This window comes from Nyctereutes procyonoides, unplaced genomic scaffold, assembly GCF_905146905.1.
Source record: "Nyctereutes procyonoides isolate TBG_1078 unplaced genomic scaffold, NYPRO_anot_genome, whole genome shotgun sequence".
In the NCBI taxonomy this organism is placed as follows: domain Eukaryota; kingdom Metazoa; phylum Chordata; class Mammalia; order Carnivora; family Canidae; genus Nyctereutes; species Nyctereutes procyonoides.
In genome coordinates, this window is record NW_026575135.1 from 20,506,958 (window position 1) to 20,533,399 (window position 26,442).

Sequence of the window (26,442 nt, forward strand, 5' to 3'; positions counted from 1 at the left end):
GTTAGGTCTCTGTTTATGGTCCGTTATAAATGTTACATGTGTGCTTGAAAGTAATGTGACTTCTGTAGTTACTGGATTCAGTGTTCTGTATTCCAGTGGGTCAAACTTACTAATTCAGATCTTCTGATTTATTTTTGCCTCTTCTAGCTATTAAAGAGAGAAATGTGTTAAAATATCCAACTATGATTATGAATTTGCCTGTACTTTTAATTTTTTTCTGTCTTTGAGCCATATTATCAAATGTATGTAAATAAAAAGTTATTATATCTTCCTGGTAAATTAACCTTTTTATCATTATAAGGTTGCCCTTTTTATCTCTATTTAAAGAATGGTGGGGTTTTTTGTTTGGTTAGTTTGGGGGTGGGAAGAGGCCTTAAACTCTGATACCAGTGTAGCTACAGCATCTGTTTTTGATTAACTATGCAAGGTATATCTTATCTTCATTCTTTCTGTGCTATGTGTTTTAGATTGGTCTTTTTTTTTTAATAATTTTTATTTATTTTTTCATGAGAGATTCAGAGAGGGAGAGAGAGGCAGAGACACAGGTAGAGGGGGAAGCAGGCTCCATGCAGGGAGCCTGACATATGGGACTCGATCCCAGGTCTCCAGGATGAGGCCCTGGGCTGAAGGCAGCGCTAAACCACTGAGCCACCAGGCTGCCCTAGATTTGTCTTTTATAAATAGCATGTGGGTTCTGTTTTTTCATCACCTGTTTTTGTCTCTTAATTGGAAAATTTAGTCCATATTTATTTAATATAACTACTGATGTATTTAGGGTTAAGTCGGTCTTCGTATTTATGCTTTTAATGTATTTGTCCTGCCAGCACTCCATTTTGTTTTAGCTCTTCCCTCCTTTTGGGATGTTTTTAGTCATTCTCTCTTTTTCCTTCTAGTTTGGACATTATATACTTTCTCTTCTTTAATGTTTGCCCTTGAAATTTTAATTTAACGAAAGTTGATAAATTATAGGGGTGGTAAATATCCCTGTCTTGTTTTGGACAGTATGAGGACCTTAGACCACTTGATCTCTTATCTCATCCCACTTAGTGGTAGACTAATCATAACACAGTATGTCAGCTTTGATTAGTCATTTAAGGACCCACAAAACATGTGATGAGGAAAAAGGAAAGAGCAAAGAATTTACTTGAGAAAATGATACTGTTTTGTCAGAACTCTTGGTTGCAAGTGATTAACTTACTAGATAGACTCTCTGAACTTTAAAAAGAAAATGTTTGCTTATAAAACTTCATAGCTGGATCCAGGGGTTCAAAAAATCTTTTTAGATTTGAAATCTTGCATGTCTTAATTCAGCTTCATTCCTCAAACTTTCCTGAGTGGTCCCCATCCTTGGCGGGAGTGATGGAATCTTCTGATTCTACTTTGGGCCAAGTATGAGATGGAGGGCTGAGGCACTATGAATGATAGCCCCACCCCTAAATGGACTAAATGGAGTGGGAGCAGAATTCCTCTGAGCAACCAGAAGAGGGAAGGTTTGCTGGGCAGACAAAAGTCATGGCTACCACAGTCCACCTTGCCAAGTAATGGCTTGGAAGAGTAACACAGAAAGAAGAGGATATGATTGGAATTAACTCAATTAATCTGTACAAGTAAAAGGGGGAAGACATCACCTCTTCATGAGCCCATTGACGGGGAAGGAGGAGTCGGGTCAGGCAGTCCCTTCACCCACCAACTAATGCCAGTGGCGGTGCTTTGGCATTGCTGGTGATCCACAGCAGCAGAGATGAGGGAGAGCTAGTGTGGGACTCTCTAATATGTGGAGATGTATTCCACATGTCAGCTGTGCTGCTTGTTATTCCCATGGACCTAAGAGAGAGTTCTACCTCCACAGCTCTCAGTCATGTCAGCCCCACATAACCATGTTTTCTATCATAAAATCTTGCTCTGTTCCTCCTCCCTAGTCAGAACTTCCTGGGCCAGAGCTGAATGTCAGACCCAAGAACGGCCAATTTGTAGGCTCACCAAGGACCTGTAATATGATCTACTGGAAAACAAGATGCATGTTCCTAGAAATGTGAACTGGGAATTATGGAACAGCACTTAAGCCACAGAAACTGAAGCTGAAATGGTATGTAGAGAGAAGCCATGAGGTAGAGTGAGGCCTTTAGTAATACTGGCTAGCTGGTATTACAGGGAAGCAGAAGCAATGAGACGGAAAAGGGTGTATAGACTCCAGGTAAAAGGAGATTGGAGCTGACCCATGGGTAGTGACTGAGACATGAGATGAGCAGAGACCCACAGGGCTAGCTGCTGAGGGCCTTGGGGCTGTTGTGGATCCAGACCTTTCATTCTAGACTCTGGGAGACCCAACCCTACATGGTCCTAGTCTATAAAATCCCATATCCTTAATAGCTCACATAAGTTTTTAAGATAAGCCCTTCCTTGTTTGCACTTGCTGCAATCAGAATACTCACTAGAACAGATACTTGGAACTTGGGGGCAATGCCCACGGGGGTGAATTTCTGTTACTGCCAATGACTGCTCTGGAAAGAAGTCTCACTCTCTTTTGTAATTGGATGGTGAGCAGCTACAAAACATGTTGGCTTGGTGACAATAAAGAATACACCCACTGCTTGGCCTGGTGTCAGTGTCTGTATTGTTGGCCACAGAGTGGAGCAGTGGGCTCAGCAGTGAGCTCCACTCCCTCTGTGGTCTCCTTGTTCCCTGCCTCACACGGAAAACCCTAAATTATTGCCCATCAATTAATTTTTTTTCTAAGATGTTGGAGGATTGGTTCAAATGCATTACAATGAAAGAAATTAGGGAAAGGAAAGGGTCTTAGGAGAAAAGGAATTCATTACCATTTATTGTGTATTTACTATGCGTCAGACACAATGTTAAAGGGATTTCCATCCATTCTCTCATTTCATCCTCACAACTCCCTAAGGTATTATTATCCCCACTTTCATAGATAAGCTGAGACACATGATGGTCTGACTCCATTGAATGTGAAATTTCGAGTGTAAAGTAACAATCACTTGGTGTGGAACTGCCTCAAGCTGAGAGCGATTAAGAAGAAATGTTGGAGCAGTGTGTGGTCGTGTGGGAGGCAGGAGGTAGTGAGAAGGGCTCTGATCAGGTGTTCCCTCCACAGACCATGCCTGGGAGAAGGCCCAGAACTAGTAATGCGTAATAATTGCAGGATTATAGTCATCCTTATTTCATGATCTGGGAGCTTATGTGTCTGTATGGTGAGGTTAGAAGGTCCTCCACCATCATTTCACAAATTAGGAACCCCAGAAGCTCAGGAAGGGAACTAGGGGGCAGGCTGTTGTAGTGGAAAGGGCAGAGGTTCTGGACTCAGTCCAAGTGTAGGAACCACAGCTGTCCCACTTACTAACTAAATAAAAAGCACAGTAACTATTCCTGGAATTGGGGCTAAGACCACTACCTCTGAAGTTGTAATTGCTCACTTAGATGACATATAAAAGGCACCTGGTTTAGTAAGCACTCAGTACACTGTTCCCTGCCCCCTCAAGGTCACCCAGTTGATCAGAATTAGGACTGAAACCCAGGTTTTAGGATTTCTCAAGCCCAGTGCCCTCTAAGTGAACTGCTGTGAAAGGGCTGCGCATTGGAGGGAGAGAGGGGCCTTACCAACCACACTCAGCACCAAACGTGCATCAGAACACAGCGTTCTGGTCTATGCCATCAAATTTCAAAGCTAAAATAAGAAACAGCTGGTTATTTTTCAGGCTGAGGAGAGCTGAGGTTTGAAGAAATGATGAAAAGCCCAGCTGCGATTTTTGTCATCTTCAAAGCCTTAAGTTTTGTCTCATTTCCAGTAGTGTGTGTGTAGGTATGTATACAGGGTTCTTTCTTGGTTTATAGTATTTTACTGTATTTTCAAACTAAAAGCCACAAAACTCCAGAGAAACTTACTTTGATTTGAAGAAAGATCTAAACCTATTACAGTTGCTTCATTAGTTCAGTTTGTGGTTATTTTCACTGGTTTCAGTATGCTTCATAACAGGGAGGATATATGTTTTTCCCCTTTGTCGATACTAGATAGAGTTCTGAGCTGTTCTAGAATCTCCCCCACCCCTTTCATTTATTAAAAGCAGAATTCCTGCCACTTTGATACTGATCTGGCCTCCCCTAGGTAGGAAGTAAGTGCATTTTCTTAAGTAAACAATGAAGAACATGGGAGCTGATTGTATAATATACACAGCAGAGTTGTGAAGTCCCCTTTCTCAAATGAAAAGCCTGTTGGGTCCCTTTTATCGGAGTCATCTCATTATGGGGTAGGACCTTTTGTGCTGGGACTCAAGGCAGTTCCCCACTGCCCGCAAAATTAATGAAAGCTCTGTGAACTGATTCCACCAGCCTTTTTTCCTGACCCTTTCAGACTCCTGGAGCTGCTGCCAGACTGAGCTTCATACTGTGTCCTCGGCCTGCTTAGAGGTTCCATACCCTGCAGCTTTGCTGACATGCTTTCCTCTGCCTGCAGTCCCCTTTCCTGGATTCCCTGGATGCCCCAGCCCTGCCCATATCACAGAGTGCAGCTCAGAGGCCAGCTCTTCCCTGAAGCTTGGCTTATTAATGGTTGAAAACCTAGTCTTTGGGGGTCAAACCTGGTTCACAAGGGGATTCAGCCGCTCTCCAGCACAGTGATTTGGGATAAGTCATTTGTCACGTTAGTTTCTCCCAGACTTAGTTTCTTCACTTGTAAAGTGATACTTTAGATCAGGGCTTCTCAAACAGGTGCACAGGAGTTCCCTGGTGATCTTGTTAAAATGCTAGTTCTGATCCAGTAGGTATGAGATAGTGCCCAAGAGTTGGCATTTCTAACCAGCTCCTGGGTCCTAGGAACAGCATTCGGAGTTGCAAAGCTTTGGAGGGATATTGGGAGACTAGAATGAAATAATGCATGAAAAGTGCTTAATATGGTGTCTTTCAAATATTCATGCTGAGTAAGTGGTAGTTGCTGCTGTTATGGTTGCCTTCTATTACTGGTTGATTTGTCTACCTGGAGGTCACATTTATATTCTTTAAACAAAGGCTTTTTCCCTCTTATGGCACTGAGCACCTCTTCACTCATACTGGTTTTATGGGAGTAGAGATAGCTTTGTCTCCTACCAGAGTTGAGGATAGGGTCTTTATCTTGTTTCTGATTCCCTCACGGTGCTTCACCACACAATCTTATATATAGTAAGTGTGGACTACATACTCAGGCTTCATTTACTTCTTTTTTTATTCGATAGGGATCTATGTCACGGTAGGAATTCAGTGGCTAATGGTTTAAATAGTCTCAGCTATTCTAATACACCAGATGATGATAGTGATTATTCATTTAGTAGATGTTTATTGAGTACCTATCACAGACAAGGCAGAGATCTAGGCAAAGTTCCTATGCCTTTCTGTCCTTATGGGACTTGCTCAGGGGAACCAGACAATAAATAAAGAAAAGCATATTTTTATAAAAAGATAAGCTCCTTGAGCACAGAGAAGGTATCTAATTCATCATGGTGAATTTCCTCATAGTAGGTGTTCAGACACTGTATCACCTGGGCACTCTACATCTGCAAACACTGTCTCACTTTCACATGGTAGTCCTTGTGGTATAACTTGGCACTCCCTCGTGTCCCTCCCACCTGCCCCACAAATCCACTCACACCAGCCTAAATGAACTATATAGATGTCACTAGAGGTTTTACTCCTAAGCCCACCCTGCCTGCCCATCATGATGCTCAGCAAACTAATAGGCCAATAGACCCATTCTCTCAAAAGCAGTGGGAGTCTAGACAGCAAAGCAAAGCTTCACTTTCAGTGCCTCACATTGATCAGAGCCCTGTACAGTCCTCTAAGTATTCACTCCCAATTTCTCCTTGGCTGAGTCCTTTTCCATTTCATGCCCTTTAGATTTCACCTGGCAAGGACTTGGTCATCAGACGTTTTTTCTCTAGTGATCTCATCCCATCCCATGACTTTAAATGTCATTTGGATCTCTATCTAAATGTCACTTCCTCAGAGACCTTCCTTGATGACCATATCTAAGTGGTACACATGTTCATGCTCAGGTACATGTGCACACCCCTTAGCCTGCTTTATTTTCTCCTTGCAGCATCTGTTATTTTTTAAATTTATTGTCTCTAAAGGTAGGGACTTTGTCTTGTTCACTGCTTGTCAGTCCTTAGAACAATGCCTAGTGTGATAGTAAACAATATATTCAGATTTGTTGAATAAATGATTATTTTTCTTTGGAAATTCTTGAAATGCTCATGAAATGTAGCAGGACAGCCATCATGAACGTGTTTACATATGAGGAAACGGGTTCAGAGGGGTTAAAGGATTTGCCTCAAGTCACAAGGCTGGGAAGCAGTAGAGCTTGCTTGTTGAGACTCAGGTCTTATGGGACTCATGTCCTGAGAGGGTGGCCTCTGCCCCTCCCACTAAGGCTGGGGACACCCTGTGGCCCAGAGGGTTAAGAGTGCCATACAGAAGCTCTGAGTTCTCACACTCTTGGGAACACACAAAGGGAACAGCTTGAGGCCTACCTCAGGCCGTGGTCCCTCATCCCAAACAAGTTCCCACTTTGTTTCTCCAGCTCTTTACAGGCTCACACTCCAGGTGCACCAGCCCTAGGGGACATTCGTTACTTTTAATTCCATAGTTCAGAGGCCTCAATGGGAAAAAGGAAGGGCAAAACTTGAATACGTTTTTTTTTTTTAAGTGTTACCTGGTTATAGAAATCCCTGTTGCTGCATAGATCCCCATGGATTAGTGTAAAGATATAGTAAATAAAGCCAAATGGAACAACAGGGAGTGTGACAGTTGAATAAAAGGAAATCCTCTTTGAGTTCAGAGGGTCCTATGTATAGAATTGTCAGCCTCATTCTAGATTCAGCCCATGGGGTGTTGCCAGATTTGGGGACATGTCCAAGTTTGGAGGAAAGAAAGCTCTGAAATGTGGAAAATCCCCTGCTGCCATATCTTCCTTCCCTTGACAGGCCTGCCACAAGACCCTTAGCTTTCCAGGCACCTTTGCCCCAAATCCTCTGGAGACCCTCACATCATCCTGAGGGAAAGAAACTGTCATTTAATATTTGCTGAGTTGTAAGTTTCTGCTCACTCTTCTCCCTGTTGTGTATGGATCTTGAAATAGAGCTCTGATCAGGCCACTTCCCTCCTGAGGAATCTACAATAGAATACAAGCTTCCATTGTTCACATCCAAGGCCCATACCAACATGCAACATCTGTAAGAGAGCAGAACTCTAGGGACTCCAAGGGAACAGAACTGAAACCAACTGAAGAAGGAGCTAAGAGCTGGATTTTGGCTCAGTTTTGGGAAATATACCAAAGTTGGCTGTAGACAAACCATGGAATGGGCCATCTCAGAGTGACCAGGAGCTTCCTGCTAGTGGCCTTTAGAGTTTCACATGCTCTATAAGTCAGTAAGGGACAGGTTATACTGTAGCAACAGTCCTCAAATTCTTTTTTTTTTTTTTTTTAAAGATTTTATTTATTCATGACAGAGAGGCAGAGGGAGAAGCAGGCCCCATGCAAGGAGCCTGACGTGGGACTCAATCCTGGGCCTCCAGGGTCACGCCCCAGGCCGAAGGCGGCGCTAAACCACTGAGCCACCGGGGCTGCCCACTCCTCAAATTCTTAATGCCTTAACCTGAAACAAAGGATTATGTTTTATGTATGATGTGTATCTATTTTGGGTTAGCATGGGGACTCTACAAGAGTAGCTATTGTCTCAAATGTTGCCAGTTGCTATGCCAGAGAAAAACAGAGCTCTGGTTGGTCTTGCATAGGCAGTTAAATCTTTAGTCAAGAGATAGCACACACCTCTTCTCAAAACTCACTGATTAGGGATCCCTGGGTGGCTCAGCGGTTTGGCACCTGCCTTCAGCCAGGTGTGATCCTAGAGTCCCAGGATCAAGTCCCACGTTGGGCTCCCTGCATGGAGCCTGCTTCTCCCTCTGCCTGTGTCTCTGCCTCTCTCTCTCTGTATCTCTCTCTCTCTCTCTCTCTCTGTGCGTGTCTCATGGATAAATCTTAATAAAAAAAAAAAAACAAAAAACCTCACTGATTAATACTAGCCATGTGCCCCACCCAACCACTGGAAGGGCCAGTACAATCCTATCAGGTATGCAGGAGGGGAAACTGGGACTAGTTGCTGAAAAGCACTAATTCCCAGCACAGTGTACATTGGATCTCTTCTTGGTTGCAAAAATCTTCTGGGGTCTGATACTATCAGGGTCTCTAGTTTATATATGAGGAAACCAAAGGCCAGGGCTTAATTAAGTGACTTCCTCAAGGTCTCATACAGCATGGTCCAAGTCTTCTGACTTTGAGATAATACAGAGAGGTCCATATCACCAAGAAGGTTGAAAACTGAAGAGAGTTATTCATTGAGGATGCTACATCAAAGTGTGGAAGGGAGACCCTTTTCATGCAGTCACCAGGGAGCTTGATAAGCATGCCGATAATTAATTCCACTCCAGAGAGTCTCATTCTGGAGATCTAAAGTGGGAGTAGGAGCAAGCCCTGGGTAATTCTGAAGTAGATGGCCAAGAGCCATGTTTTAAGAACCACTGTTACAGAAATCTCACCATGCCTGGTTTAAAAATAGCCTGGGGGTGGGGGTGAATGGGTGACGGGCACTGAGGGGGACACTTGACGGGATGAGCACTGGGTGTTATTCTGTATGTTGGTAAATTGAACACCAATAAAAATTAATTTATAAAAAAAATAAAAATAAAAATAGCCTGAGCTCTGTAAGCTGCAATAGTGCTCAATTCTTGCTATCCCAGGCTGTCCATTTCCTATCAATTGTTTTCTCATCCCAGTATCCCCCACACTCCCTAAGGGCTATATTTGCAAAACAAATGAACTAAGGAATAAAAGGATTTTTTATTCTTTAAATTTTTTATTTCCAGTTGAATTTTAAGAATTTCTACATGGGAATTTTTATATGGATGCAGGAAACTTGAGTGGAGAGTGAAGGTCCTTGAAACTGGATTTCTATAGTAAATTTACATAAGTTTGCAAAAATGAGATAAAAATTGGGGTGGTGCCATGATGGAAATTCACCTCTACCTATTCATTTATTTAAAAACCCTATTAAGCATGTACTTGGTGCAGGTATTTTTTCTTTTTAAGTTTATTTATTTGTTCATGAGAGACAGAGATGGAGAGAGGCAGAGACACAGGCAGAGAGAGAAGCAGGCTCCTGCAGGGAGCCCGATGTGGACTCGATCCCAGGACCCCGGGACCACGACCTGAGCCGAAGGCAGACGCTCAACCACTGAGCCACCCAGGTGCCCTTGGTGCAGGTATTAAATGGTGTGTTTGGTTCTTGCCATACTCTATACTTCAGTTGTAGTGGCCCAGAGTATTCCTTATTGATGGACTGCTAGAGTAACTGGGAAACTCATCTGGGACAGAGATTGGCAGTGCTGGGTGCTGTGCAATGTCACATGGGGCATACAATAGGTTGGCTGGGTCAAACACATAGTGAACAAGGTTCCAGTCAGCAGTGAAGCAAGATGCATTGGTGGTTGTAATTTGGGTAGTTGTGATTTGGGTCTCTTATATCCTCTGGAGAATTAGAATAGTGACCATTAACAATAGGTCCCAGAGAAGGCCCTATTGGGCAGACCTACCAAAGGCCATATGGAAGTCTCTCACCTGAAAGGCTGTGGGTTAGGTCCCCTTAAGGTTAGTGGATTCACTCACGTACAGCTATCAGAGTTGTCTCCTGTAGAAAGAACATCCTGGTTAAGGCATGTCGGAAAGTATACAATTTATGATGCTCTCAGGAAGAACAGCAGAGTCAGAGAAGCTAATAAATTGGAAAGTAGGAGATAGAAACAGAGAACAAGGAGCCTAAGAAGTCAAAGCTCTTAAAAAAAAAAAAACCCTTTCAGATGGCAGCAGTTGACCCTTGTTAAGAGGTTACCCTTTGGTGGGGCGCCTGGGTGGCACAGTGGGCTAAGCATCTGCCTTCAGCTCAGGTCATGATCCCAGGGTCCTAGGATCTAGCCCAGAGTCTGGCTCCCTGCTCAGTGGTAAGTCTGCTGTTACCTCTGCCCACCACCCTCCCCAACCCCACGCATGGACTCTCTCTCGTGTGCCCACGCGCTCTCTCTCTCTCAGGTAAGTAAGTTCTTTTTTTTAAAAAAAAAAAAAGGTTACCCTTTGGGAAGAAATGCTTGAGTGGTTGATAATTTGTCTACTTTCATATAGGAACTAGTTTTGTTTTTTGTTTTTTTTTACAGAGGAGGGAGGGGCAGAGGAAGAGAGAATCATTTTTTTTTTTTTTTTTTTTTTTTTTTTTTTTTATGATAGAGAGAGAGAGGCAGAGACACAGGCAGAGGGAGAAGCAGGCTCCATGCACCGGGAGCCCGACGTGGGACTCGATCCCGGGTCTCCAGGATCGCGCCCTGGGCCAAAGGCAGGCGCCAAACCGCTGCGCCACCCAGGGATCCCCAGGAAGAGAGAATCTTAAGCAGGTTCCACACCCAGTGAAGAATCCATTATAGAGCTCAATCTCATAACCCTGAGATCATGACCTGTGTGTAAATCAAGAGTCAGATGCTTAACCAGCTGAGCCACTCAGACGCGCCTCATATAGGAACTTGTTAAAATGAGGATAATAGGGATCCCTGGGTGGTGCAGCGGTTTAGTGCCTGCCTTTGGCCCAGGGCACGATCCTGGAGACCCAGGATCGAATCCCATGTCGGGCTCCCTGCATGGAGCTTGCTTCTCCCTCTGCCAGTGTCTCTGCCTCTCTCTCTCTCTCTCTCTCTCTCTCTCTGTGACTATCATGAATAAATAAATAAAATCTTTAAAAAAAAATGAGGATAATAGTGTTCTTCTTCTGGTGTTTTTAAATTGAAATGCAAAACAATAAGGAAAAAAAGAAGTGAAGCAAAGATAACTAGGAACATATTATAAATGAGCTCCTTTTAATAGGGAGATGAAAAATTTAGAAAGGTAAATGTAAACTGTATGGGACATATGATGGTCTTTATGTGGGAGAAGGAGGTTGAATCTGAGCTAGTCAGAAGAAAGGAACCTTGTGAAGGGTTGGGACTAGCTAGAAGAAATGTTATATATGAAGTCACTAAATTCAGAGAACCTTGTACAGGTCACCAAGACCTTATGGAGAAACAGCAAAGTAACATTTTATTATTATTATTATCATTATTATCTTTTAAGTAAGGTGAGCCAAAAACAGAGTTGAGGAAAGGTTCTAATTAAGACTGAATTACATCTAACCCCCTCAGAGTAACCCTGGCATCAGAACTCCTTTCTTATGCAAATGATATCCTAATAAGAGCAATAGTCAAATTAGGAAAAGAATAATTAGAGGCAGAGCCACAAAAGATCTGGGAAGAAAGTTGAGAGGGATTTGGAGTACAAGATAGGAAGCTATGAGAGAAAGGAGTTATGTGAGAGTTAAATATAGAAGAGTTTGTCTTACCAGAAGTACTGCCGACCTGTTTCTTTTCCAGTGACTCTGGTCAAGTCAGTTGTGGGTAATACTAAATCATGTAGTTATCTCCTCTGGTTTACTTATTGGCATCATGTCCTGCAAGAACCTGGAACGTAGGAAAAACCAGAGTCACACTCATTGTATCTGCGAAGAGTGGACCTGGTATTAGAGTAACCTAGGGTGTATCCTCTCACTTTTCTGTTGCTCTGACTAGTTGGAGTAGAGAAGGGGATCAGCACCAGGTACTGAACTTTCTGAGATCAAAGTATCCAGTCCCTATCTCCAAAGAACCCCACAGTCTGATAGAGGAGCCAGGAATCCATTGAAAAGCCTTAGAAACAATGACCAAACCTAGTAGAAATAAACATCTCTAATACACTGGTTGTGGTATTGAAATATGACTTCCAATTAAAGCAACCAGGACAAAAATAAGCTCAACTGATTTTTGACAAAAGTACAGAAGCAATTCAATGGAGAAACGATAGCCTTTTCTACAAATGGTGCTGGGACAAACAATCATAGGGCAAACAAAAACAAAAAAACTTCAAATTAAGCCTTACATCTTAATAAAAAATTAACTCAAAATGTATCACTAATTTGCATGTAAAAGGTAAAATTATAAAACTTTAAGAAAAAACAAAATCTTCAGGATCCAGAGCTAGGTAAAGAGTTCTTAGACTTGACACCAGAAGCATAATTCATAAAAAGGAAAAATGTCAGAAATGTGCTAGAGTGGTGCTAGCATGAGGATTAACAAATAGATCCATGAAACAGAATAAATCACCCAGAAATAGACCCACACTACTGTTATTTGATTTTTGACAAAGGTACCAAAACAACCCAACTGGGGATAGTAGATTGTTTTCAACAACTGGTGCTGGAATAACTGAATTCTCACATAAAAAAATCTAATTTCAACCACTGCATCATACCATAACAAAAATTAATTCATGATGGATCATAGATCAAAATGTTAAAGTTAAAATCACAACACTTTTAGAAGAAAATACAGAGAAGAATGTCAGGCATCTGGGTGGCTCAATTGGTTAGGTTTCTGCCTTCAGCTCAGGTCATGATCTCAGGCTCCTGGGATTGAGCCCCCACATCCCACTCCCAGCTCAGCAGGAAGTCTGCTTCTCCCTCTCCCTCTGCTGCTCACCCTACTTGTGCTCTCTGGTCCTATCTCTCTGCCAAAGAAAGAAAGAAGGAAGGGAGAGAGAGAGAGAGAAATAAATAAATAAATAAATAAGAAAATGTCTTTCTGACATGGGAATTAGCAAAGCCTTCTCAGAAGGGATCAGTCATTTGGAAAAGGTGAGTTAGACTTCATCAAAATGTAAAACTTCTCATCAAAAGACACCATCAAGAAAAGGAAAAGATAAGCTATAAACAAGGAGAAAGTATTCCCAGACCATGTATCTGGTAAAGGATATATTAAAAAGTCCTACAATTGAATATTAAAAAGACAACCCAATTAAAAAAAAAATAGAAGATGTGAACACACTCCTGAAAGGAGATACATGAATGGCAGTAAGCACATGAAAAAGTGCTCAACATCATTAGTCACAAGGGAAGTGAAAATTAAAACCAAAATGAGATGCCATTGCATACCCACCAGAATGATAGAATTAGAAAGACCAACAACAATAAATGGTAGTGAAGTTGTAGAGCAGTGGTATTTCTTATACATTCTTGGTGAGAGTGTAAAATGGTATAATTTGGAGAAAAGACCCAGCAGTTCCACTTTTGTAAGTATTTACTCAAGAGAAATTAAAACATATGCCCACAAAGCATTTGTATAAGAATATTCACAGCAGCATTATTCATAATAGCTTCAAATTGGAAAGAGTTCAGTCTTTCCTCCATAGTAGAATCGATTTTTAAAAACTGATATATCAATATACAGTGAAATAACTACTCAGCAATAAAAAGGGATGAATTACTGATACATACAACATAATGGATGAATCTCAAAAAAATGTTATACTAAGTGAAAGAGCTTTAACACAAAAGCATACATACTACGTATTTCCATTTATATGAAATTCTAGAACAGACAAAACTAGTCTATGGTGGAAAAGTCACGACAGCAGTTGCTGCTTGGGGTTTGGGGTGGGAATTGACAGAAAAGTCATGAGGGAATATTTTGAGGTGATAGTAATACTCTATTTTTGATACGGGTTGGAATTACATGCGTGAATGCATTTGACAAGATTATCTGGATGCATCTGTGGCACATCCATACCATGGGATGCTCCTTAGCATTTTAAAGGAACAAACTAGTGATGCACACAACTTGAATCTCTAAGGAATTATGCTGATCGGGGAGGGAAAAAAAGCCAGTCTCAAGAGATTATGTACTGTATGATTACATTTATATGACATCTTTGAAATGACACAGTTTTAGAAATGGAAGACAGATTAATGGTTGCCAGGGATTGAGAACAGGGAAGAGGAGTCAGGATGGGATCTTGTGGTATCAGAACTTTTTGGTATTTTGATTGTGCTAGTGGATACCCAAACCTACACAGGTGATAAAAGGTAATGGTTAGAACATAGTACAAACACACAACAATGAATGAGTCCAGGTGAAACTGAGGAACTCTAAAGAAGGTGATAGATTATATCAGTGTCATTATGCTGGTTGTGATTATAGTGTTGCAAAATGTTACCAGCGGGAGAAACTGAGAAAGTATACAAGAGGTTTCTCTGTATTATTTCTTACAACTACCTATGAACCCTCAATTATCTTAATAAAAACTTCAATTAAAAAATATCTTAGGGGTATCTGGGTGGCTCAGTTAAGTGTCTGCCTATGGCTCAGGTCATGATCTCAGGGTCCTGGGATCAAGCCCTATATCAGACTGCTCAGCAGGGTGTCTGCTTCTTCCTCTCTCTGCTTGTTCTCCCTTCTCTCTCTCTCTCTCTCTCTCTTAAGTAAATAAAATCTTTAAAAAAAACTAAAATAAAATAAATAATTTTTTTTTTAATTTCTTACATGTCTGATACCATGTCTGGGCAGGAAATGTAAAAACTGAGCCAGGAATATCTTGACATAACCACATGGCAATGCAAGGACACTCAAAAATTACTGAGGCTGTGTCAAAATGACTGAGGAACCAAATTGAGGTTCAATTTGAGCTTCAATAAGAATGCAATTTCAAAGACTTGAAACCTGTAAAATATATTTAAATACATAGATTCTCATAATACACACACACACACACAAATTGCTTACCTTCAAAGAATCACAAAGACAATTCATTGTCTTGAGACTTGGGAAATGAAGGCCTTTCCTAAATATATGGTACAACTGGGTAACTTTAAAGAATAGATGAAGAGGAGCATCTCCTAATATAATTACTTCATCAAAAGAATCCACCAAATGATACAGTTAGAGTTAGTACCATTTTATTACCTCCAGGTGAATTAATGGATCCAGGCAATGAGTATCAGTGGACACTAACATCAGAAAAGAGACGGCCGGACTTGTGGACATTTTCTGATAAAAACATGCAGTACCACTTGTAGCCTTGCTAAAGGGATCAAGGCCTGAGTCTCATCAGGCCTCTGGATCCAACTGCCAACGTGCAGAAGAGACAACAGGGCAACAAGGTGAACTCTCCGATGAGAAGGCATGCAGTCAGCAAAATTCAGACTGAGAAACTGGTCAGATTGTTGAGCTTCTTCAACAGAGACAGCTTGTAAAGAAAGGAAAGGGATGAAATGGAACCCTGTGGATGGAATGAGAATCGAACACATACCAAGCTAAAAACCTGAGGACAAAACTAAATCTCTAGAACCTCAGGTTGCATACTTAGGTGATAAAACCACAAAGACCCAAGGAAGTGATTACTACAGAAACAAGAATATGTTTTACCTTTGCGGGGAGGATTAGAGTGGGGCACATGGGGAGGCTTCTGGAGTAGCTGGCAAAATTCTGTTTTCTGATCTCGGTAGTTGTTAGTAGGATGTTTGCCTTATAAAATAATTCACTAAACTATACATTTGCTCTGTGTACTCCGTTTTCATTTACACTGTAAGAAGGCTATGATAGAACTAAAGTAGTTGTGGGAGGCCGGAAGAGGCACTTGACGTCTGAGGAGAGAGGATGAAGAAACGTCCTTTGAGCAAGGTGCTATTGGGAGCACAAGGGTAGGTGGGGTGGATGTCAGTGATGAGGCTAGAGAAATAGACCAGCACATGACCTGTCATCTGTACTAGGTTTTCTTTTGGAAGCCATGGGAACCATTGAGGGATTCTTAGCTGATATATGGCATGCCCACATTTATATTTTAGAAAGCTTCCCTTGGTGGCTGTGTGTGAAGTGGATTGGATGGAGGAGGCGGGACTGGTTCCAGGGAGACCAGTTGAGAATCTACTGTGGTAATCCAAACTAAAGACGGTGAGGCCAGGAACAACTTGGTGACAGAGAGGGGAGAGAGGAAAGGATTAATTTGAGAGTGCGTAAGGAGGCAGAAACACAGGACGTGAGAGACTATCTGGGAGAGAAGAAGAGAGAAAAGAAATCAGGAAGGTTTCCCTGGTTACTGACTAGGGTGGCAAAGTGGAAGATGATGGTACCATTAACTGGGACATGGAGTATAGGTGGTAGAGCAGGCCTGGAGAGATGATAATCTATACGATTTTTTTTAATTGAGATAAAGTTTACATACAGTAAAATGCACAGAACAGAAGCACGCAGTCCAGTGAGTTTTTTTCAGATGTGTGTACCCATGTAAACATTTCCTTCACTCCTGAAGTTTCCATGGGACCCCTTCAAGTGCTATTCTGATTTTTATCACCGTAGATTAGTCTGTTTTTAAACTTCACCCATACGGAATCATACAATATGTTGTCTTTTGTGGCTGGTTTCTTTTCCTTAACATACCTTTGTGGCTCACCTGTCTATTGTATATATATCAGCAATTCATTCCCCTTTACTGCCGAATAGTATTGCATTACATAAATATACCACAATTTGTTTATCTTCTCTTCTGGTGATGGACATTTGGATTGTTTTCAGTTTTTTGTTTGTTCTGCTATTATGAATAAAACCTCTGTAAACATTCTCATAAAAATGTTTGTGTAAATACACATTTTCATTTATCTTGGGTAAATGTCTAGGAGTGGAATTCCTGGGTCATAGCATAGGTGTGTATTTAATTGCAGAAGAAACTACCAAATAGTTTTCTAAAGTGATTGTAGTATCTTATACTCCTACCAGCAAAATATGAGGGTTCTGGTTGCTTCACATCTCAGTGCTTTGATGCTTTTAGTGTTTTTTTTTTTGTTTTTTTTTTTTTGTTTAACCATTGTAGCGAGTCTCTCATATACACACATCTATCTCACTATGGTTTTAATACAAATCAAGCAATGAATAATAATGATGTTGAGCATCTCTTCTTCTTGGCTGTTTTTCTTTTGTGAAGTTTCTTTTCAAATCTTTGCCTATTCTTTATTGTATTTTTTTTATTATTGAGCTATAAGATTCTTGATATAGTCTCTCCTATATGTACATTGCAAATATTTTTCTCCCATTCTTTCACTTGTCATGTTGCCTTTTGATGAGCAGAAAATTCTAAGAGACCAATTTATTTATTTTTTTGTCTTTTAGGATTAGTGCCTTTTGTGTTCTCAGAAATCTTTGCCTATCCTGAGGTTGCATATTTTCTTAGGTTATTTTTTTAAGATGTATTTATTAATTATAGAGACTGGTGTGTGTGAGAGAGAGAGGGAGCCTGGGAAGGGGAGAGACGATCTCAAACAGACTCCCTGCTGAGTATGAAGCCTGACACAGGGCTCAATCCCACAACCCCAAGATCATGACCCAAGCTGAAATCAAGAGCTGGATGCTTAGCCAACTGAGCCATCCAAGCATCCCTTATGTTTTCTTCTAGAAGCTTTGTAGATTTTATTTTTGTATCGAGGTCTAAAATCAATCTTAAATTTTTGTATATGGTTTATATCAGAAGTTCATTTTTTTCATATGGGTCTCAAGTTTTTCCAGCACCATTTGGTGAAAAGGCTTTTGTTTATCCATGGAATTGCATTGATATTTTGTCAAAAGTCAAGTGCCCAATATACATATTAGTCTGTTTCTGGACTCTCTTATAGCTGGCGTGTTGAGGGAGCCTAGATATTGGTGGGGTTTGTTTTTTGTTTTGTTTTGTTTTGTTTTTTTGAGTGGTAAATAGTATTCTAACAGGCAGTTACGTTATTGCCAGAACCCTTTGATCCTATCAAGCTTGCCTTTTTTCTTCTAATTTGAATCTGTTCCCGTGACATATCCTTTCTCAGTGTGAACGTTCCATATTCTGGGCTGGACTTCCATTATCTCCCAGGTCTACATGATCTTTACTATCACCATTTACCCCGTAACAGGCGATCTCCACTAAGTCTGATGAAGGCATGCCCTGTGCATGGGCAGTCCAGCTCTGAGCCAAGAAACGGGCCACCCACCCCACCCTGCCTCACAGATTGCAGCCACTTGAGCATCACAGAACTCCTATCTGCCTGCTCTGTGAGACTGCCACTCGGGTGCCATCTCCCTACCCCACAATGAGAAGGTGCCCCCGAATGAAAGCTAGAGCAGTTACATGCTCCCCTGTTGTATTTCCCTTCTCTCAAAGATTATGGTCCTGTGCAGTTTACTCTTCGGTGCCTGAAAGCATATATTCGGTCCAACTGTATAGTTTTCATGACAGGAGGGAGAATCTAGTTCCAGTTATTTTGTAATGCCCTAACATGAAAATTGAGGTTCAGTTTTGAATATAATGCTGAGTTTTTAGTATCTGTGGAACATCCCAGGATAAATGCTCAATAGGCATTGGTTATCTGTATGTGGAAGGCCTGAGAGAGACTATTGGGCCTGGAGATCTGGATTTTATAGTTGAAGCCAAGGGAATGGATGTGATCACCTAGCTATATTTACCTTCTTAGGATAGAGAAGGAAGAAAAGAACCATTTTCTCTTGAAAAGCCTGAAAACGTATAGCTAAAGGAGGAGGTGAGGAACAGGAGACATGGCTATCACAGAGACCACTGTAAATAAAGCAGTGTTCGTTTGGGGGAGTCACAGCTACCAGGAGCCCAGCCTTTGCTTTGTAATGCTTACCAGTCCAGAGCCTAGCTTTTCTTCAGTGCTGTCAAGGACTTAGTAAAGTCATACTAGGTGATCATTACAGAAAAACCTATGTAACATGGCCCTAATACTAATCTGTGGAGTTAAAACCAGACCTGTCATGATGAAGTCTAGAATTCTTGTAGACATAAATCACACATTTGTGCTTCTGGCCTTCCTGGGCCTAGATAGCTGACAGGTATGATCATGATGTTCATTAAATGGAGAGGAAAACCAAGACCTTGAAGAGGTTAACAACTTGATTACAGTCTGTTGTGAAGTCTGCCCTATTTCCAATTTTATTTTCTAGTTGTCTAGAGACTTTATAGGGTTTCAGACTTGGAAGTTGCTCTAGGTCATCTAACACAGTCCCCTTGTGTGTTAGGTGGGGAAACGGACACTCATAAATGAGAGGTATAAATAACAGAAATTCAATGAAGCCAACTTGAGCAAAAAGAATTTATCACAAGAGTACAGAGCTAGCTGATGGAATTCAAAAGGCAAAGATAAAGGTGAGTTTTGAGCATGGGCTGGAGCTGTGACCTGGAGTGCTATAGAGAAATTGGGATGGTTTCTGCCCTTCTCTGCTTGTTTGTGTCTCTGACCCGTTCTTCTCTCAATGTAGACTAGCTGCTTCTGCCCCACCCCACCCTTACCCCCCTGCAAAGAAAATGGGCGCTGGCAACTTTTCCTGAGTTTTATAGCTTTACGAAAGAAGCCATTCATTATCTTCCATTCAGCAAAGAAGTCAACCTGATTCTAGAATTGCAACTCCTATTCCCCTGGAGAGATCAGTGGCCCAGTTGGAGCCATCCAGAGTCCAACTGTTTGCTGCAATGGTCTGGGGTAGTATTTTCCTCTGACATGGCTACCAGGGGACCCTGCATCTCTAAAAATGTAGATTGTTGGTGTGGGGCAAAAAGCAAGGGGACAGATGGCTGGGCAGCCAGTGGGGTAGGTATTTAAGACAGTAGGGTTGCATCAGTAGCAGAGCCAGGACCAAAACCCACAGCCTCTGATCCCGCAGCAGTCTTTCCTGAAGTTTCCTTACATGAGAAAGCAATGGTAATTATTTGATCTGACAATGAGGAGAGACTGACAGATGGACACTCACTGTCTCAGTTCATTTTCCTCTTGGTACGAAGAAATAGAGGTCCCTTCCTTGGGAGTCTAGGGAATCCAGAGCTCTAGGACTGTAACAGCTAAAGGTGGGTTCCCTCTGTATTAGTTCAAAATCTTAGTTACAAGTCATAGAAACTCAAATAAAAACAGCTTAAGCAAAAAAGGTCATTGAGGTACCCTGTAGAATTGAAGAAAGAACCGAAGATTCCAGGGCAGCTTCAGGAATCTGGAATCAGTACCACCAGGACACATACATGTGTGATCACTTACTTTTTTTCATTTTTCATCTTTCACCTCCTCACTTCTGCTTGGCTCTGGTACCACAAGGTTTTCTCCACAAATGGGAACCATGGCTGATAGCAGTTCATAGGTCATATCCTTATATAATGTCTGATCAAGAGAAAAGAGAGTCTTCCCTGCTGACTCCAGGTAGAAAAGTCCCAGAAGAGGATTCTAGTTGAGGGGATAGAGTCCTATGATTGGCTGTGCCTTGTTTGCTTGCACACTCTTGGGGTCAGGAGAAGGCAGGGAATATTTCAAGAAGGGGAGCTGTAAGCAAGGTCAACAAAAACCTCTCTGGTTTTGTGTCTATCTCTCAGGTGACCATGGAGGCTGGCGGCCTCCCCCTGGAGCTGTGGCGCATGATCTTAGCCTACCTGCACCTGCCCGACCTGGGCCGCTGCAGCCTGGTTTGCAGAGCCTGGTATGAATTGATCCTCAGTCTCGACAGCACTCGCTGGCGGCAGCTGTGTCTGGAATGCACCGAATGCCGCCACCCCAACTGGCCCAACCAGCCTGATGTGGAGCCTGAGTCTTGGAGGGAGGCCTTCAAGCAGCATTACCTAGCCTCCAAGACATGGACCAAGAACGCCCTGGACTTGGAGTCCTCCGTCTGCTTTTCTTTATTTCGTCGGAGGAGGGAACGCCGTACCCTGAGCGTTGGGCCAGGCCACGAGTTTGACAGCCTGGGCAGTGCGTTGGCCATGGCCAGCCTGTATGACAGAATTGAGCTATTTCCAGGCGTGTATGAAGAGCAAGGTGAAATCATCCTGAAGGTGCCCGTGGAGATCGTAGGGCACGGGAAGTTGGGTGAGGTGGCCCTGCTTGCCAGCATCGATCAGCACTGCTCCACCACACGCCTGTGCAACCTTGTCTTCATGCCCGCCTGGTTCTCACCCTTCATGTTCAAGGTGGGTGTCCACATCCAGATGGGTGGCCTCTTCAGTCCTGACTTGGGCTTCTTCTCAGTGGGTTCGTAACCCCTTTGTTGTTGAAATTGGGAGTTTTTCGTTACTCCTAAAACACACTCCTCTGACCTCTGCACCAGTTGAAAAACGGGTAAGGGATCAGTAACGATCAACATTCTGCTTTATTCCTGGAAAGCTATATTAAAAAATAAGTCGAGGACTCAAGACCCAAACTGCTTTGTACTTCTTCCCTTCCACACTGAACGAACTGGAACCCCAGGTGAAGTAATTAGGTGGGAAAGCCAGGTCCTGGAGTATGCCACATGGTGACAGGAAACAGAACACCTCTTGCCCAGACTTAGCCAAAGCCAGGAGAGGCTATGCAAAACCAATGACCTTTAGCACGTTAGCCCCACCTTGTGGAGGAGGGTCAGAGAAGGTCAGGCTTTTACCAAGGGTGACTGAGGAGAGGGTTAGGAAATACTAGCCCAAATTAGAGAGGGTGACAAAACATGAGAGATACCTAACTTGGGGAAACAAACAAGGGGTAGAGGAAGGGGAGGCGGGCACTGAGGGGGGCACTTGACGGGATGAGCACTGGGTGTTATACTATATGTTGGCAAATCGAACTTCAAAAGAAAAAAAAAAAGGAAATACCAGCCCAACACTTACCTTCTAGGAACACAGAATGCAAGTTGTATTCAAACCAAAGGATGTATTGACATGTTGATAACTCCTGGCAGCAGAGTTTGCAGTTTTACATTGCCTAGAAACATAATATCTAGACCTCAAACCTAGTCAGTAATAATTATATCACCACTGTTACTACCAAGTAACAACACATTGTCTCTCAGATTTGCAATGATCATCATACTACAGTCATTTACATTGTACTTACTGGGTCCCTGGTATAGCTTTATAGCCATTCGTAAGATGGGTAGTGCCATCTGGTTTTATAGATGAACATAATGGGACTCACCAAGATTAAGGGACAGAGCTAAGATCTAAAGCCTGTATTCATAGGTGACTATCCATCTCTGACTTCATTTGATCCCCACAATAAACATTTGTGGTAGACAGTAGATGTGGAATCCCCATTTTTAGTTGGGGGTACTAAAGCCTCAGAGATGCTAAGTAACTTTCTCAAGTGGATAATTAATGAGGTTAGAACTCAAATTCTAGACACCTGGGCGGCTCAGCGGTTGAGCGTCTGCCTTTGGCTCCGGGCTTGATCCCGGAGTCCTAGGATTGAGTCCCACAAGGGGCTCCCAGCGTGGAGCCTGCTTCTCTCTCTGCCTGTGTCTCTGCCTTTCTCTCTGTATCTCTCATGAATAAATAAATAAAATCTTAAAAAAAACAAACAAACCTCAAATTCTAAGTACTTTTGAAATTACCTTGTGCTGGATTTCTTGGAAACTTAAAAGCCTGGTCCAGAATGTTTCAGAAGGACTAGTGAACAACTCCTATGCTGATCTGAAACCCAGAAGAAGAGTTTGATTCGAGACCCTTCACATTTCATACGACATTTATTCTTAGAGTAATATGTTCGAGTCAGCCTTTCCTCCTTCAGAAGGGCAGCCACAGATCCTCATGGGGTGGGGCCTGGCATATATTAGCACCCCTTGAAAACAGGACAAGGGGCTAGGATGACCTTGCCTGTAAAATGCAAAGGCCAGGGTGATTCCACAGTGGTTTTCAGTGACTTCTGAGGACAACCCCAGCAATGGTTCTGCACCTCCAGAGAACTGGTGTTCCATCTACAGAGGGGACCAAGTAAAGGAAAATAGATGTAAACTGCAGCAAGGAAAAAGTTAGCCATAAGGAAGAGCTTATAGAGGTTAAGGCGAGTGAGTAAGCTCTGGGCCAAGCTCTCCGGGGTGCTCACTGCCAGAGAATGTAAAAACTGTTCAGGGGTGGATGTGTCTGGATTACTCAGTGGAATCATGAAACACTCCCTCATTTTATGGTTCAAATCCATCTGATGGAATTTAGCGTGAAATCCGGAAACAGTTCTTTTTCAGGAATATAGAGTGGCTGGGCTTCTCAGCCATGCCTGGGAGCTAAGGGGCTCAGGTGAGTGGTGCTGCGGGATTCAGCTCTTCCCCACCCAAGAGGAGTCTCTGCTCTTTGTGTCCCTGACCCCAGGTAATGGTAGCTAATTTTTAGTGAGTGCCAACTCTGTACCTGGCTCCCGACCTTGTTCTTTGTTAGCTGGCAAGCCCTCTAGTGCAGACAAAGAGCCTCAGAGAGATGAAGTCCAGCCCAAAGTAACACACTTGAGAGAGGCAGAGCTGAGGGGTACCCCATGCAGTCAGACCCCAGAGCCCATCTTAACTACCGCTCAGCACTGCCCGGCTGTGGCAGAATACCTTGTCCCCCTCTTTAGGGACAGAGCCTGCTATCCTTTGCTGTGCCACCCCCCACCCCCCATACCAGTTGCTACACAGGCTGGACTCTTTCCCAGAACCTGTGGATGGGCCTCCCGTGCTGCCTGCCCCCGCCCGGGCAGGGCTCAGCCCCTCCTGGCCTCTCTTATATCAGCCCTCAGGCTTCTGCCTGGCTCTGTCCTGAGTTCAGATGCCAAGCTGGTGCTATGTGGGGTGCTGCAGGGCTGAGAAGATGGTGAAGGTGCCCTGAAGGAGTGAGACCTAGCAAGTCACCTCACAATCTCACACTTCCTTCGTGTAACCGAGACACCAAGCTGGGACTCCCTCATCCTTCAGGGGGCACAGTAAAATTGTGCTCAAATCCCAGCCTATTCTTGTGTTTGTAAAAGTCCAAAGCTCTCCTTGTCATTCCTAATCATCCCTAGAGCAACACTCACTCTCCGGGCTCACCTCTTGTGTTACCATGTTGACTTCATCTCACCTAGCGTCCCTCTGAGCATTCAACTTCCTCCCTCTCTCTTCTCCATCTTCACCCCTCAAAGTTTATATTCTCACTAAATTTGGATTGGAAGGAGGGAAAGGCAGGCAACTCCAAATTATCCTCCTTCTGATGCAGAGCAGCTTACTATCCCTGTGCCCCTGTGTGGGGGCTGACACATGCCCTTGGTGGGACAGAGAACAGGATCAGCAGGACAGATGGCCTCTCCGGCTCCACCCTCCTTAAAGAGCAGTTAGAGTACTGACTAGCAAAACAATTATCCCTGTTTTATCTATTTTCTCTTTTTTATTCCTCAGACAACATCAGGTCACATCCAGTTTGACAACTGCAACTTTGAAAATGGGCACATCCAGGTCCATGGCCCAGGGACCTGCCAAGTGAAGTTCTGCACCTTCAAAAACACCCATGTTTTTCTGCACAATGTGCCCCTTTGTGTCCTGGAAAACTGTGAATTTGTGGGCAGTGAAAACAACTCCGTGACTGTTGAGGGCCACCCATCAGCAGACAAGAACTGGGCCTACAAGTATCTCCTAGGGCTTATCAAGTCCTCACCCAGCATGCTTCCCACAGAGGACTCTGACTCTCTGATGTCCCTGGACCTGGAGAGCAGGGACCAGGCTTGGAGCCCGAGGACCTGTGACATTGTCATTGAAGGCAGCCAAAGCCCTACCAGCCCAGCCGCTACCTCCCCAAAGCCGGGCTCCAAGGCTGGCTCACAGGAGGCAGAGGTGGGCAGTGATGGGGAAAGGGTGGCCCAGACCCCAGACAGCAGCGATGGAGGCCTGAGTCCTAGTGGCGAGGATGAGGACGAGGACCAGCTCACATACAGACTGTCCTACCAAGTACAGGGCCCACGCCCTGTCCTGGGGGGCTCCTTTCTAGGCCCACCACTTCCAGGAGCGTCCATTCAGCTGCCTAGTTGCCTAGTGCTCAACTCCCTGCAGCAGGAGCTACAGAAGGACAAGGAGGCCATGGGCCTGGCCAGCTCTGTGCAGGGCTGCCTCATCCGCAAGTGCCTCTTCCGGGACGGGAAGGGAGGCGTCTTCGTTTGCTCCTATGGCCGAGCCAAGATGGAAGGAAACATCTTCCGGAACCTGACTTATGCAGTACGGTGTATACATAATAGCAAGGTGCTGTCATGAGGCTCACTCTGCAGACACATGAGGCATTACTGGATCACTAGGAACATTTTGATTAATGAGAGGGCTCCTGTGGCTATACACAGGAATGCTTTGGTGGTGTTATTTTGCCTTTTTTTTTTAATCCTCTTTTTTTTTCCAGCTTATAACACACCCTTGCCTTATGTCTGTCATCTGATTTGGACAGAGCAGAAATTATTCTTCCCATTTTACAGAAGAGGATACAGGCCCAGAGGGGAAATGTGACTTACCCTGGTTTGCACAGCAAGTTAGTGGTAGAACTGGGACTGGAACCCAGGTCTTCCACCTCCTTTCACTATGTCATGCTGCTTCTCAAACATGTCCCCAAGTCCTAGGAGAAGGGACAAGTTTAGCTTGGATGAGAGAAAATTGAGGGACGCGTGATCACTGGCTTTGATCCAAACTAGAAAAGGCTTCCCAGAAGAGGTGTCTAAGCTGTGAAGGCTGAGTTGAGGACAGCCAAGGAATGGAATGGAGGGGAGGAACAAGGTTGGAGGCAAGGTCAGTGAGGGGCAGTGGATAATTGTGGTCCAAAGGTGGAAAGGAGGGGACAAGGCAGCCTGGAAAGGTAGAAAGGAAGGCTTTAGGAAAGAGTGGTCAAAGGTGTGAGGCCTAGGTTTCCAACCTGAGTGGCTCAGGCAACAGCAGGAACATGGGAGGTAGAGACGGGGATGCTAGGTTTGTGGCATTTCTGACATCCAGCAGAGATGCCATCTAGTTACCTGGATCCGGAGCTTTGGGGAGAGATGTCCCCTGCCAGACAGACTTGGGAGCAGGTTATAGTTGGGAGTCATTGAAAAGAAATGACGTTACACGGCCTTACTTATAGCCCTTTTACACTATTGCCTCTGGGGGCTTTTGGCAGGAATTAGGCAGCCTATAAATTCCAAGTGAGTCTCTAGCAAGGAACCTGAGAAACTAATATTCAGGATTTTTGAGTGAAAAAAAAAGAAAAGCCCCCATGGTATCTCATGCGAACCCAGCATAAGGTACAATTATATGCTAAGTGACATGCAGACAAACAGGGAGGTGTGGGCTGGGAGAACCAGGCCTGCTGAGCTGGTCCCATGCCCAGGAGCAAAGCCTTGATCCAGTGCCCTGAGGGCAGCCACCTGTCTCTGCCCTTTCCCAGGAGAGTAAGGATGGCAGAAAGAGCTCAGTTGCTTCAGATTTCACACAGAAAACTGTTTTTCTTGGTGTTTTGTGTATCTTGTCATTTTTAGTTGGAAGTTGAGTCTTATATAGAGACGAGGTCAGTCACATTCATGTGTGGAGATGGGCATACCTCTTTTACCAGGGCTTTAAAGGACCAAGTTTTGAGTCAGTATGGGGAGGATTGAGCTGGTTTGGATTTTGTTACGATTATCCTCCTCGTACCATAGGCTTCATGCTCTTTACCTTCTGCTTTGCCAGTAGGTTTGCCAGTAGGCGTTACTCTGCCTCTCAGAGAGGGGCTGTCTCCGTGGCCTTGCCCCTCCCAGCAGTAGACGGCTTTCA

General features: G+C 43.5%; 1 protein-coding gene across 4 annotated transcripts in view; it reads left to right on the forward strand.

Annotated features, from left to right (window-relative positions):
• The window catches only part of FBXO10 (F-box protein 10), a 63,926-nt gene that overhangs the window by 18,032 nt on the left and 19,452 nt on the right, over positions 1-26,442 (forward strand). For 2 of the 4 annotated variants that reach the window (XM_055301832.1, XM_055301834.1), the window contains exons 2-4: positions 18,976-19,102; positions 20,312-20,902; positions 24,082-24,915. In XM_055301832.1, coding sequence (XP_055157807.1) covers positions 20,318-20,902; positions 24,082-24,915 — 1,419 coding nt within the window. In that variant the 5' untranslated portion in view covers positions 18,976-19,102; positions 20,312-20,317. The remainder of the gene's footprint in view (positions 1-18,975; positions 19,103-20,311; positions 20,903-24,081; positions 24,916-26,442) is intronic. The other 2 variants (XM_055301833.1, XM_055301835.1) reach the window with 1 other exon arrangement.